Here is a 13,673-nt window from a genome sequence, read left to right on the forward strand (position 1 = left end):
ACCGATACACCCATTGGATTCTTTCTCAGTTTGCAGTCTTCGTTTCCTAGCTATCAGTCTCTGCATCTTCCTTGTCCTCCTGCCTTTAGGCCATTACAATAAAAGCCAATTTTAAAATAAAGAAAAAAGAAAAGGAAAAGCTCCACTATTTTCCTAGTTCACAAGAACAATAAAGCTTCACTGTTTCAACACTGATCTATTGGATTAATGGAGTGCAAGGCTAGGCAAGCAAAGCCAAACAGAGCAAAGCAAAACCAGACTCCAAAACCATAGCTGATATACCAATAAAGAAATGCCCATAGAAAGTAGCGGTCGATGACTGAAAAAGATGAGGAGCCTGTCTGTCACAAATGCACTAGCCAACTGGAGTAGAAGCACAGCCTACAACAACATGAAGCATGGCAGACAGAACAAATAGTATCACTTGTTCTGGCAGCAATGGCAATTGCTACTTGATGAGAAGCAAGCTGTGGAGAGCTTGAGAAAAATGCCTTGCACTCATGACCTCCAGAAACAGAAAGTGGTCAGCAGGATTTATGGGTAAGCCCTCAATAAAATTTATATGCAAATAGCCCTGCACAGAGCTACAGAGTACATGTCATACTTTATGATAGCTATGAACACAATTTAAATCCCGACCGTAGAAATAAAGCAAAATGTAGAAATAAAAATCGATTGGGTACTGCAGAAAGGAAAAGACTCGGTTTCATTCATTCAGCTACAACAAATAATGTAAACAGGCTGTGCCATAAATAAAAGAAATTGGGACTATCTACTCCATTCAAATGGATATGTTAAAGTGGGAAATATATATATATATATATATATATATATATATATATATATATATATATATATATATATATATATATATATATATATATATATATATATATATATATATATATATATATATATATATATAGTCTGTCTGTCTGTCTGTCTGTCTGTCTGTCTGTCTGTCTGTCTGTCTGTCTGTCTGTCTGTTGTATTTGTACTGATAAATAAATAAAGGGAGACTAGTATAGATCTATTTTGAGCTAATTAGCTCTCATCAGCTAGCCATATCCTTACTGGGATTTGAACCTGGGCTGTATTATATCTTAGGCAGGAGTCTTAGCCACTAAGCCACAGGCTCACCTCCTTATCAGTTGAGCCAGGGAAATAGGTATGTATTTGTGTGTTTTATATATGTATATAAAATTTATATATATAAATGAGAACGGAGCTGCCGTCTTTCTGTAAATCTTTTTTTTTTTACAGAAAGACGGCAGCTCCGTTCCCATTTTGAGCCCAAGCTTGAAGATGGCAGGTGAGATCCTGCTGAAACGTTGCAAAGACAATCTCAATCTTACACGGGAAAAGACCCGAATACAACAAAACCAGCATACCTACACCCGTGAAAATCTATGAAAACAAATATATATATATACACATACATACATATACACATACACATCCATCCATCCATCCATACATACATACATCCATCCATCCATCCATCCATCCATACATACATACATACCTATATTATTATATTTATTATATTATATTATATTATATTATATTATATTATATTATATTATATTATATTATATTATATTATATTATATTATATTATATTATATTATATTATATTATATTATTATATTATATTATATTATATTATATTATTATATAATATAATATAATATAATATAATATAATATAATATTATATTATATTATATTATATTATATTATATTATATTATATTATATTATATTATATTATATTATATTAATATTATATTATATTAATATTATATTATATTATATTATTATAAGCAATTGAAGTCCAAAGCCATTTTGACTAGAGAATGTAATATATCTCTTCATATCTCTAAATCAATCTAAAATACTTGCAAAAGTTCATTTCATTTTTGTGGATGTTGCCCACTCTTTCATCTGATACAGTAAAACAAAACAAAAATAAATCATCTTTCTATAAGACACAAATGTTCTAGATAGCATTCTTTGTCACCTATTATTTGCCTTCCTTTTCTGATCATTTATCCTGATACGATTAGTATAATTATGTCACTGATGACATGCCGTGCCAGAAAATACATGTACGTGTGGCTTTTGTCATGTGATGCAAAGTCAGCTATCGCTGCTAAACAAATGTACCGTAGTTTGTAATTTATGTGGAGCTCAAAAGCAAGCTTACCATCTCTAGAGTTATAAATAGTTGTATCAGAGCACAGACTTTTAAAAGGCTGAAATTGCCTTTGAAAGAGCCACAAATGAATAGGTAAAGTACTGCACAAATCACTGTATAGCGCATTCTCTGAATAAATTCATTTGAAGCTCCGCATCTCTGTTCCCCAATCCAATTTAGAAGCCCAGTTCTCCTCAGTGGAGTTATCCAATTACTCTGCTGTTCCCTTGGGCTTTAATTTCTATTTAAGCAAAAAATAAAGAAATGACTTCATCACAGCTCTGTGCACAAAAATTCAAAGCTGGAAACTATATTAGGTGTCAAAATTTAAGAGGGTATTTAATTCATAATAGCACTGCAACAAAAGCCCCAACTACATGCAAAATAAAAGTTAGTTACACTTTCAGATACACTTTACAAACTGTAACTAGGATACTCACAAAATTCAGTTTTACTTATCTGATCGACTATACCAGTCGTATCAACATTACTCTTTGTTCAAGATTAAAAACTCTAAAGTAGATTGTATCTTAATTTTAGAGGTATGCACTGAAATGATTTATTCAGCTCTCTGCTTTTTAATATTTTTTTCTAGCAACCACTGCATGAATAAATGGTTAAAAATAAAATAATGTACACCAGACTGCCCTCCAATGGTTACTTACTAATGAATAAACTCTGCTGAAACCACGAGGATTAAGGCCATTGTCTAAATTAAATTGTTTTTTTTAGTGGGAACAAATTTTGAAAAATTCTTCAGGGGATCTTTGATGATACAAATCTGACTAGCAATTGTTTTTTTTCCTGAAGGAATAATTTACCATATAGTCGAATAGCAGTCCAAATTTTTTGGAAACAGCGTAAGTCACAAGAAGGCATTAACTACTGTCTACATCCAAATCCTTGTTCTCTTTACAACAGAGGAGGGAAAGGGATCAAGTATATCAATGGCAAGACAGAGATCAAATCTAGAATCAAATAAAAGTCTACTTGTAACTTGATCCTAAATTTCTGAGATAAAATAACATGAATTAAATCTGAAAAGCAAATGTTACAATTTTCCTATCTGAAAACAACAGCTATTGCTATTTGCAAGCAGGTTCATTGGCCTGTTAAATTTCTTTAAATACATATTGTAGATTCAAAAAGAAAAATACAAACTGCAGTTCTCAATTCCATTCTTGTCATGGACAATCTGATTCTGAAGCTGAAGAGAACCACTTGATAGACTCACAGGTGGGAAGTCAATAAACTGTTAGACACCTGAGCATAATGCCCTTAGACCCCATACAGTTAGTACCAATTCAGGGAATAAAGAGTCAGATCCTGAATTTGAACAAGTACTTAAAATGCACCGCTAACTAAAAAGACTCAGTAATAGAAATCAGCATGGTTCCTTGACAGGAAAGAGTGCCAAATCTTCTAATTAGGAAAGGCATCATACTCAAACTATTTAAAAATATATCTTATGTTCTGTCTTCTTGTTGGAAAAAATTTTCCATACATGTTTCTATTTCATTCCTAATTTTTCTCCAGGAGTTGATGGCTCCAATTAATTTCATGGTCAAAAGCAACAAGGTACTCACAAAAATTCATCATTTGCTTTGAAGTAAATGATAGTCCTAACGTTTAGCAAGTGATGTTGTCAAGGCTTTCATGTCAGTCATCAATTTATGTTCTACTTGAGATCAAAAAGCAGATCAAAATTATCCTGGGTTAAAAATATTTGTTACATGATGCTATAAAAGTTTTCTAACATTATGCTTTAATCATTGCTGAAAAATAAAGCACATTTAGAAAAACTTCCATGATTGAGGCATATGATTGAGGTATAGAATAAGGAAAAAAGTTTTGTGTTTTTAATTGATAAATATACAAATATAATAATAGTTTATGGTATTTAAAAAACTTGGAAGCTTATATTAATGGGGAAAAGTGTAACCTGGATTAATATATAAATCTGTCAGGACAATGTCATCCAACAACAATGTGAAAACATGGTGCTTTGGTGAGTCCTTACTGTTATTGTTGAGAGTAATTATGATGTTAGGTGAAAAAAATCTTTCAGCAACATATACAGGTGAAACTCGAAAAATTAGAATATCGTGCAAAAGTTCATTTATTTCAGTAATGCAACTTAAAAGGTGAAACTAATATATGAGATTGACTCATTACATGCAAAGCAAGATAGTTCAAGCCGTGATTTGTCATTATGGTGATGATTATGGCTTACAGCTCATGAAAATCCCAAATCCACCATCTCAGAAAATTAGAATATTACATGCAATCAATAAAACAAGGATTGTACATAGAACAATATCGGACCTCTGAAAAGTATACGCATGCTTTGTACTCAGTACTTGGTTTGGGCCCCTTTTGCAGCAATTACTGCCTCAATGTGGCATAGCATGGAAGCTATCAGCCTGTGGCACAGCTGAGGTGTTATGGAAGACCAGGATGCTTCAATAGCGACCTTCAGCTCTTCTGCGTTGTTCGGTCTCATGTGTCTCATCTTTCTCTTGGCAATGCCCCATAGATTCTCTATGGGTTTCAGGTCAAGAGAGTTTGCTGGTCAATCAAGCACAGTAATCCCACAGTCATTGAACCAGGTTTTGGTGCTTTTGGCAGTGTGGGCAGATGCCAAGTCCTACTGGAAAATGAAGTCAGCATCCCATAAAGCTCGTCTGCAGAAGGAAGCATGAAGTGCTCCAAAATTTCCTGGTAGATGCTTTGACCATGAACTTAATTAATATGTTTGTGAGAGTGTGTAATTCAGTTTTCAGATGGCGAATAGGACCTCATTGAAACATCACCAAGATACTCTCAATCTTACATGGGAAAAGACCTGAATACGTCAAGCCCTGCATACCTGTACCTGTGAAAATCTACGAAAACAAATGTCTTACCTCTACAAGGAGAAAACCTTCCTGCTGACCAGGACTACGAGAAACTCAAAGTCCGAAGAGCCACCATCTTATGTGACCTCACATTCCTACGCAACTGCCAAGACAAAAACGTGATTCCCACATGCTTCCAACTAAAATTCCATTCTAAAACCTCAGCCACCAAAAGGATCCTGAAAACAACTGAATTAGCCCTAATCAGAAACGAACTCTACAGGAAAAGATTCCTACTAGACCAAACCAACAGGGATCTACTCACTCTTCATCTCAAACTCAGTAACAAAATCCACCCAGCACTCTGGGACAAATCCAAACAACTAGCCCTCTGGAGAGTCGAAATAGAAACCTCCCACAAGACAGACACACACACCAACAAACTCCACAGACTAGAAAAACACCAGAAGCCCAACCCCCCTCCACAGCAACTCATGAAACAAAAAGTACATAACATATCAGACAGGACCCTCACCATAGCAGAAACCAATGTCCTTTCCAAGTCGCCCCCAAATGCTTCCCCACTGAAAACATCATATGTGGAGTTGAAGCTACGTTCACCAAAATCAACCCAGATGAAGGCAATAAAATCAGACTTGAAGTCACCAACTTCTTCTGCTCCAGCAATCCATCCAGAAGCAACTTACATAAAGAAGAACAAAAAGCATTCACCAACTTGAGGAAATACAACAACATAATCATTCTCCCAGCAGACAAAGGTAATGCCACTGTGGTGATGAACACATCTGACTACCAAGCCAAACTATCCAACCTACTTCAAGACCCTGCTTACAAACCTCTAAACACAGACCCCACCCCTACCTGGAAAAAAACCACTCAGACCCATAGTCAGCTCCATAGGTTCACCTCTACAGAATCTTGCCAAATTTCTTGCCAAACAACTTCAGCCTTACACAGAATCCATCACCTCACATGTACAAAACTCACTCCACTTCATAAAAGCAATAAAGAAACAAAACCTACAACCCAGCGACCTACTTGTGAGCTTCGATGTCATATCCGTCTTCACCCAAGTGCCTATTAAAGAAGCCTTGACAGCTAACCAAAACAAATACAACCCCCCTAAGCACATCCTAGATCTGACAACCACTGCCTAACCAACACATACTTCATCCACAATGGACAAAGATACACACAGATAGAAGGAACACCTATGGGATCACCCCTCTCACTCATCATCACAAACCTACACATGGAACATTTTGAAACCAATGCCTTAGATAAATCTGAACACAAACCCAAACTCTGGCTTAGATATGTTGATGACAGTTTCATGATTTGGCCACACAGGAAGTAAAAACTGGACAACTTCTGCTCCAGCAATCCACCCAGAAGCAATTTACACAAAGAAGAACAAAAAGCACTCACCAACTTGAGGAAATACAACAACATAATCATTCTCCCAGCAGACAGTTTCGTGATTTGGCCACACAGGAAGGAAAAACTGGACAACTTCCTCACACATCTCAACAGCCTACACCCCAAAATACAATTTACTATGGAAATAGAAGCAAACAACCAACTTCCCTTCCTGGATGTCCTAATCTACAAAAAACCTAATGGCTCCCTAGGACACACCATCTCCCAGAGAAAAACACACACCAACCACTACTTAAACGCATAATCCCATCACCACCCTGCACAGATCAACTCTGTAGCCAAGACCCTCATCTTCAGAATCAGCCCTAGTCAACAAACAAACCCCACCCACCACCCAGGTCATTACAACACAAAAGAACAACGGACACACAGCCAGCACCTCACCCACACAGAATGATACGAAACAGCTGACCAATCTACAAACATCAACTCTATCTACCAATCAGGATGCAACTACACAGCCAATCAACCCACTTACAGCAACAAAGCCAGCACTTCACACCTTCCTACCAAGATTTATAAAAATACAACAGCTCTGACCATGCCTTACTTGCACAAGCACGAAGCCGAAAACACCAGCCTGAAGATGGCGAGCGGGACCTCACCGAAACATTGCCAAGACAATTTCAAGCTTACATGGGAAAAGACCCAAATAAAACAAGACCTCTGTGTGTGTGTGTGTGTGTGTGTGTGTGTGTGTGTGTAAAAGATTTTATATATATAAAATCTTAACTGCCTATCTCCCATAGAGAGGGATTTTAGATAATGTTATCACAGAGAATAGCCCAGAATTATGCATAAAATTGTATCAGCCAGCCATCTGATGTGCTTATTGAAATACACTGGAAAGGATGTGCCAAAAGTAAAGAGTCTGCTTGTCTGTATGCTGAATTTTAATTTCAATAGAAGATGGATTATATGTGTATATCTAGGCATATCAGGCAGTTCCATAGCTATTTCCAGATGCTCATACAAAAAGATCCAAACCTATTATGAAAATAAGAGCTGCATCATGTCAATGCAAAGCTCCAGATCCAATGTAGTTAACAAAAGTGTGATATGAGTAGAATGCTCTAAGTTTAACAATATCTGCATATAAATTTGATTTTATAAATATATTTATAAAAGATTGTAAGAATTTTAGACCCATTGTGAAAGAATGAGTTTTTTTCTTAGCTATGCAAGGTACTATGATGGAAAGGTTTGTTTTATTTATTATTTTATTTTGCTTTGTTTTGTTATATTTATTAAATTTTTATGCCCATCTCCCCTATCAAGGGACTCTATGTGGCTTTAATGACATATATGTTGTAACTTGATTCTAAATTTCTGAGATACAATAATATGAATGAAATCTGAAGACCACGTGTTACAATTTTCCTATTTGAGAATAATAGCCATTGCTATTAGCAAGCAAACTATGGGTTCATTATCCTGCTAAATTCTTTGATTTCCTAGGCATTTCCCATGGGGAAAAAAACCTCTTGTTTTGGCAATCGTATAATTCATGAAAGCCAAGTAACTGTTTAGGTAAGTTTAAAGTATGCCTTAATGTGATTTCCCCACTCCCACCTATGGAAAATGGAAATCCATTTTCCACACATAGAAAATGTAAAAAAATGATATATATATATATATATATATATATATATATATATATATATATATATATATATATATATATATATATATATATATATATATATATATATATATATATATATATATATATATATATATATATATATATATATATATATATATATATATATATATATATATATATATATATATATATATATATATATATATATATATATATATATATATATATATATATTGCTTAATGTGTCCTTAAATTTTATTACTTGAATTTGAATCAGGCCCACATCTTGATTTAACATATGTGATTGCTCTAGTTAGAATGGCAAAAATGTAATTATACTTCTATTAAAAAAGGTCAATAGATTGCCCTTAATCACTTACATTGATGTCTTCTAAATCTAAACTCTTCAGAGCGACATTGTTCCGCTTCCAGATGATTGGAGGTCTCAAGGTGCCCTGAATGGCACAACTTAGAACTGCACTTTGTCCAACTATCGCAGCCGTAATGCTTACTTTCTGATCTTCTGGCAGGCTCAGTTGTATTACTTCTGTAAAAGATATATTGCATTTAATGCCAATTTGCACATAGAAGGTCTATACCTAAAGAAATATCCAGTTTGAAGCTCTATCTCACCTTATTTTTTAGCTTACTCAAGTCTAAGACACCACACCTGGGTTATAAAAATAACTAATGGCAGCAAGATAATAATTTTAAAAATAGCATGTAATTGCCCTCTAGCAGCTGAATGGGTTTTTTTTTTTGGGGTGGGGGCAGTCCAGAATATCTATCTCTAGGATGCAAGATAAGCTTAAGGAGAAAGGGATAATGTAGGATACACATTACAGAGATGTAAGGTCTTAGAGAATTGTACCCCTATGACTTTTATACTGTACATTTTGTGATATTAATATTACACTCACTCATTTCCATGAAAAAGGCAAACCTATGGACAACAAATTGGCTGCAGTCCACAAGAATACATTGAATTCTAAAACGGTCAACATTATTCTATGCTTACTCCTGTAATTTAATACTTTTTATTTTGTTAATGTTTGAAGGAGTAAAACAAATACCCAAGCCAATACTCCACACTACCAGAGCCTCTTAAACTAAAGTCAGCATCCTTATTAGCTTGCTTAGGCATTTGCAGATACTAGCTCACAAGTGATCTTATATCAGAACTTGTAACTTCCATTTTACCAGTATAATCAGAAATTTTAACCAGTATTACCATATTTTTCAGAATATAAGACACACCGGAGTATAAGACGCACATTTTGAACAGGATTTTTTTTTAAAAAGTAGGTAGGTAGATAGAGGGATGGAGAGGGAGAGAAAGAAAGAGAAATATAGTAGGTAGGTAGGGAGAGAGAGAGAGAGTAGTTAGGTAGTTAGGTAAGTAGATAAAGAAATAGAGAGAGAGAGAAATAGAATAGATCGATAAATACAGTAAGTAGGTAGGGAAAAAGAGAGAGAGAGGATGTAGGTAGAGGGATAGAGAAATAGAAATAGAAAGAGAGAGAGAAAAATACAGTAGATAGGGCGAGAGAGGGGGAGTAGGTGAGTTGGTAGGTAGAAGGATAGAGAGAGAGAAATACGGTAGATAGGTAAGGAGAGAGAGAATAGGTAGGTATGTAGGTAGATAGAACGGGAGACAAATACAGTAGATAGGTAGGGAGAGAGAGAGAATAGGTCGGTCGGTAGGTAGATAGAGGGAGAGAGAGAGAGAGACAGAAATACATTAAGGAGGGGGGAGAGAGAATAAGTAAGTAGGTAGATGTTTCCAGGTGCATTTATCCATGTGGTGGTGAAGTAAATCGTTGACAATCTGCAGCACATAAGACTTTGTTTCTGCTGGCACAGCACTTGATCAATATAATTCTCATAAATCAGTTATAGAGCTTTCCAAAAGGAAAAAAAAAGTTTTTGCACTCTGCAAACCTCCCAAAAATGGCCTGTTGTGAAAACGGGCACTTTTTTTAAAAAAAAAGCATGAATAGTTTTGGGGCGGGGGGCTTGCAGAGTGCTCCTGGGGTGGTGGGAGGCCAAAAACAAGCATAAAATGGACCCATTTTTTGTCAAATAAATTACATGCATAGCCTTATGGAGGCTTATAAAGTGCTGCTCTTGGGGGGGGGGGGGCAAACAAATTTGGGGAGGATGTTTTTTGCTCATTTCTGCCCTCCCCAGCCCCCAGGAGGTCTCTAAAAACCTTCAAGAGTATGCACGACCATTTTGGTGAAGGGGCAGCGCTTTGGGAGGCAAAAAATGCTGTATTCGATGTATAAGACACACCCAGATTTTCAGCCTCTTTTTTGAGGAAAAAAGGTGCGTCTTATACTCTGAAAAATACGGTGTGATTCAACATTATTGCTAATCAGCATTTATTATACCAATGCCTGTTTTTACTCTCTTTCATTGGGTAGAACCTTGTGATTTGTCTCCAGCATTGTTCGATTGTGTGGTCTCCATTTGTAAATTGTGCCATGGAAAAAAAATATTTATTTTATCACAAGATGTTTTGAAATCAATATTAAATGAAACTCCAAGAAGAGTGGAGATTGTCAGAGAAAGTATGATTACAATGAAAAATTGTTCCATTTTTAGCTATTTTATAATTTAAACAATCAGTATAATCTCTCATCTAACCTGTTTAATTTATCAAAGAGTGATAAAATACAATTTTGACATATAGGTTGCAAATGCACTAAACTGGGATGTCAAAAGAAACATCCATATGTGCTTTAAATCAAACAGAAAATAAATCTAAAATTCTATATGAAGACCTAGTATACAAAATTGCTGAACAAAGATAGAGACGGGAACTAGAGGCTCAATTATATTGAACTTAATTCTTACTAACGGAAATAAAATGATAGAGGAGATTGAAATTATGGAAACTTTGGTGGAGAGTGAACATGTGATACTGGAATTCAACATATGCCAGGCACAAATAATAGAACTAAGTCAAATTAGTATATTAAATTTTAAGAGAGCTGATTCAAATAAACTTAGTGAGAGCTAATTCCATCCAAGGAAATCTTAAAAGGGGAAAACAACTTAAGAAGATTGGGAAATTCTGAAAAATGAGATTATGAAATACGGCATCCAGTTTTGGTCACCACAATACAAAAAAGTTGTTGAGACTCTAGAAAGAGTGCAGAGAAGAGCAACAAAGATGATTGGGAGCTTGGAGATAAAACATACAATGAATGGTTGCAAGAACTAGGTATGTCTACTCTAATAAAGGGACTAAGGGTGAATTGATAGTCATCTTCCAATATTTGAGGGGCTGCCAGAGAAGAGGGATTTAACCTATTTTCCTAATCACCTAAGGGCTAGACAAGAAATAACGGTGGGAACATCATAAAAAGATATCTAACCTAGAATTAAGGAGAAATTTCCTTACAATGAGAACAATGTATCAACTCCATCACTGGAGGGTATTAAGAAAAGATTGGATAGCTATTTTTTTTTTTTTTTGAATGGTATAGGGTCTCCCTTGAAGGTTGGAGTAAAAGGCTTCTAAGTTCCTTCCTACTCTATTATACTGTTACTGTTATTGAGTAAGTTGTCTGCTAAAAATAATCAAATTTTTCAGGTCAGTTTGTTATCTACATTTTTATTGATTAATGACAATCACATTTATATTGGTTATGTCAGCCCTTATCAATTAGTGCAGCATGAAGTCATCTTCACTGACTATGGATCTACTAGTCTGATGTGGGGAAGAATTAGTTGAGCAAATATTCTGTATACAACCATATTGTATTATTAAGATAATTACGTAAATTACAGGATGTAAACTGTTTCAAATAAAGCTGCCTTTTGCAATTGATTGAGGCGGATTTTCTCAATGCCAATGGCATTCAACTACTCGTCAGGATGTTTGGGGATTGCATTCAAGGTATCTAGTATATTGGTGTCTGCTTTCTTTTACCAAAGTCATTCTATTTCTGTTTGTTTCTGCTGACTCTATTGCAATGTCCACTGTCCAGACACTTTTGTTTTCTTATCTAGAATTGTTAAGCTTCAGCTGTAATGTGGTATGCCCTCGCCTGTTTGAATTCTAATGTGCCAGAGCCCATTAGCACACTGGCTTCTTAATTTTCTATTATGTTATCTGTTTTAAGGTACCACCAGTTCTTGCTTGCAGGCAAATGGTATTTCTTGTAGATCTTCCAATGCACCATTGTTGTTGCTTTGTTATGTCATTGTTTGTAATCAGTCTCTTCTTGCAGCAGCTAACCAGATGATCCACTGTTTCTTCAGCTTTATGGCAGAGGTTGCAGCAGCTGTCTTCTTAATTTTGGTTTTATATGCATTTAGTTCTTAAAATATTTGTCTTGTGCATCCAGATTTAGCCCTTCACTTTCTTCAATTTTTCTGCTTTTGCAGAATCCGATCTGGGTTGGTCATTGGGACCAGAGGTTTTGCGTTCTGTTCTTTTGAACTTGTGCTGGAGCTCATCTTCAGAAAACGTCTCTCAAGCTTTTAGCCAGGCTTTAGTTCCACTTGAATTCAGTCTATTATTCCAGCTGTGTGTCTAATGATTGGAACTGTCCAGGTGTTAATTGTCTTGCAGCTATTTGTTCCACTGAGTTTGGACTTTAAGATCCATTTCACTCTCCTGACGTATTCTCTTCTAACTTTTTAAAATTAGCTTCACTATGCCTGATGTTATCAGTTTAAATGATGTTCAGGTATTTGTAGTGATTGTTTCATCCACATTCTTGATATTATTTCCATAGGCCATATTGATTTCTTCACATTTTACTACTTTTCCCTCATTGGTGATAATGCTGGGATTTTTGTCTTGACCAAACTCCATTATGGAAGCTTAGCTATATATATCAACAATGTTGAGTGGTGATTCTATTGAGTGGCTCAACTATATATGGGAAATGCATGCTCGCAAGCATATCATAATTATTACTATTACTGATATATAACAACAAAATGCACTAATGATTATTCAGTATTAAAATGTATATATTTTTTCTCTTTATGACCCTGAAATTCCTTTGTATCTGGGTGGAGTTCGTGTGACTGAATGGAGCTGAGCGTTTACTGGCCAGATGCCCTTCCTGATGCCTATGTGGAGTTTGCAGCTGATATTTTCTGTTTGCATCTTGCTAGAGAAACATCTGTCACTGCCTAGGATTGAACTCTCAACCTTCCAAGTAGGAGGCAAGCGTCTTCATCTCTAGGCCACTGCACCACTATTAAATACTATACGCAGCTTTAAAAATTATCTATTCCTCAGGATTTAAACTACACATGAACATACAGACACACATTTTAAAAAAAAAATCCATATAGGAATTTTATAGGACTCCTTAAAATCAAGACAGTAAGTTTCTATCTATTTACATGATATCAGGCTTGTTAAAGCCAACATATTTTATAAAGTTTAATAGATTATTACACATTTGTACATCTCTGTCATAAGACCACTGTAATAAACATGAATTCCTCAAGGTTTCAGGAAAAAAATAGCATGAAAGTTTTAAGGTTATTTCAGTTAACAATTTGCTGAAAAATAATAATAAATGGAATATTTATTTTAGA

General features: G+C 35.2%; 1 protein-coding gene across 1 annotated transcript in view; it reads right to left on the minus strand.

Annotated features, from left to right (window-relative positions):
• The window catches only part of LOC309395426 (follistatin-related protein 5), a 156,854-nt gene that overhangs the window by 103,472 nt on the left and 39,709 nt on the right, over positions 1–13,673 (minus strand). Inside the window, exon 3 of the mRNA XM_081959667.1 lies at positions 8,483–8,649. Within this exon, the coding sequence (XP_081815793.1) occupies positions 8,483–8,649 (167 nt within the window). The remainder of the gene's footprint in view (positions 1–8,482; positions 8,650–13,673) is intronic.

Source organism: Natrix helvetica, assembly GCF_964273705.1.
Source record: "Natrix helvetica genome assembly, chromosome: 7".
Classification (NCBI taxonomy): Eukaryota; Metazoa; Chordata; class Lepidosauria; order Squamata; family Natricidae; genus Natrix; species Natrix helvetica.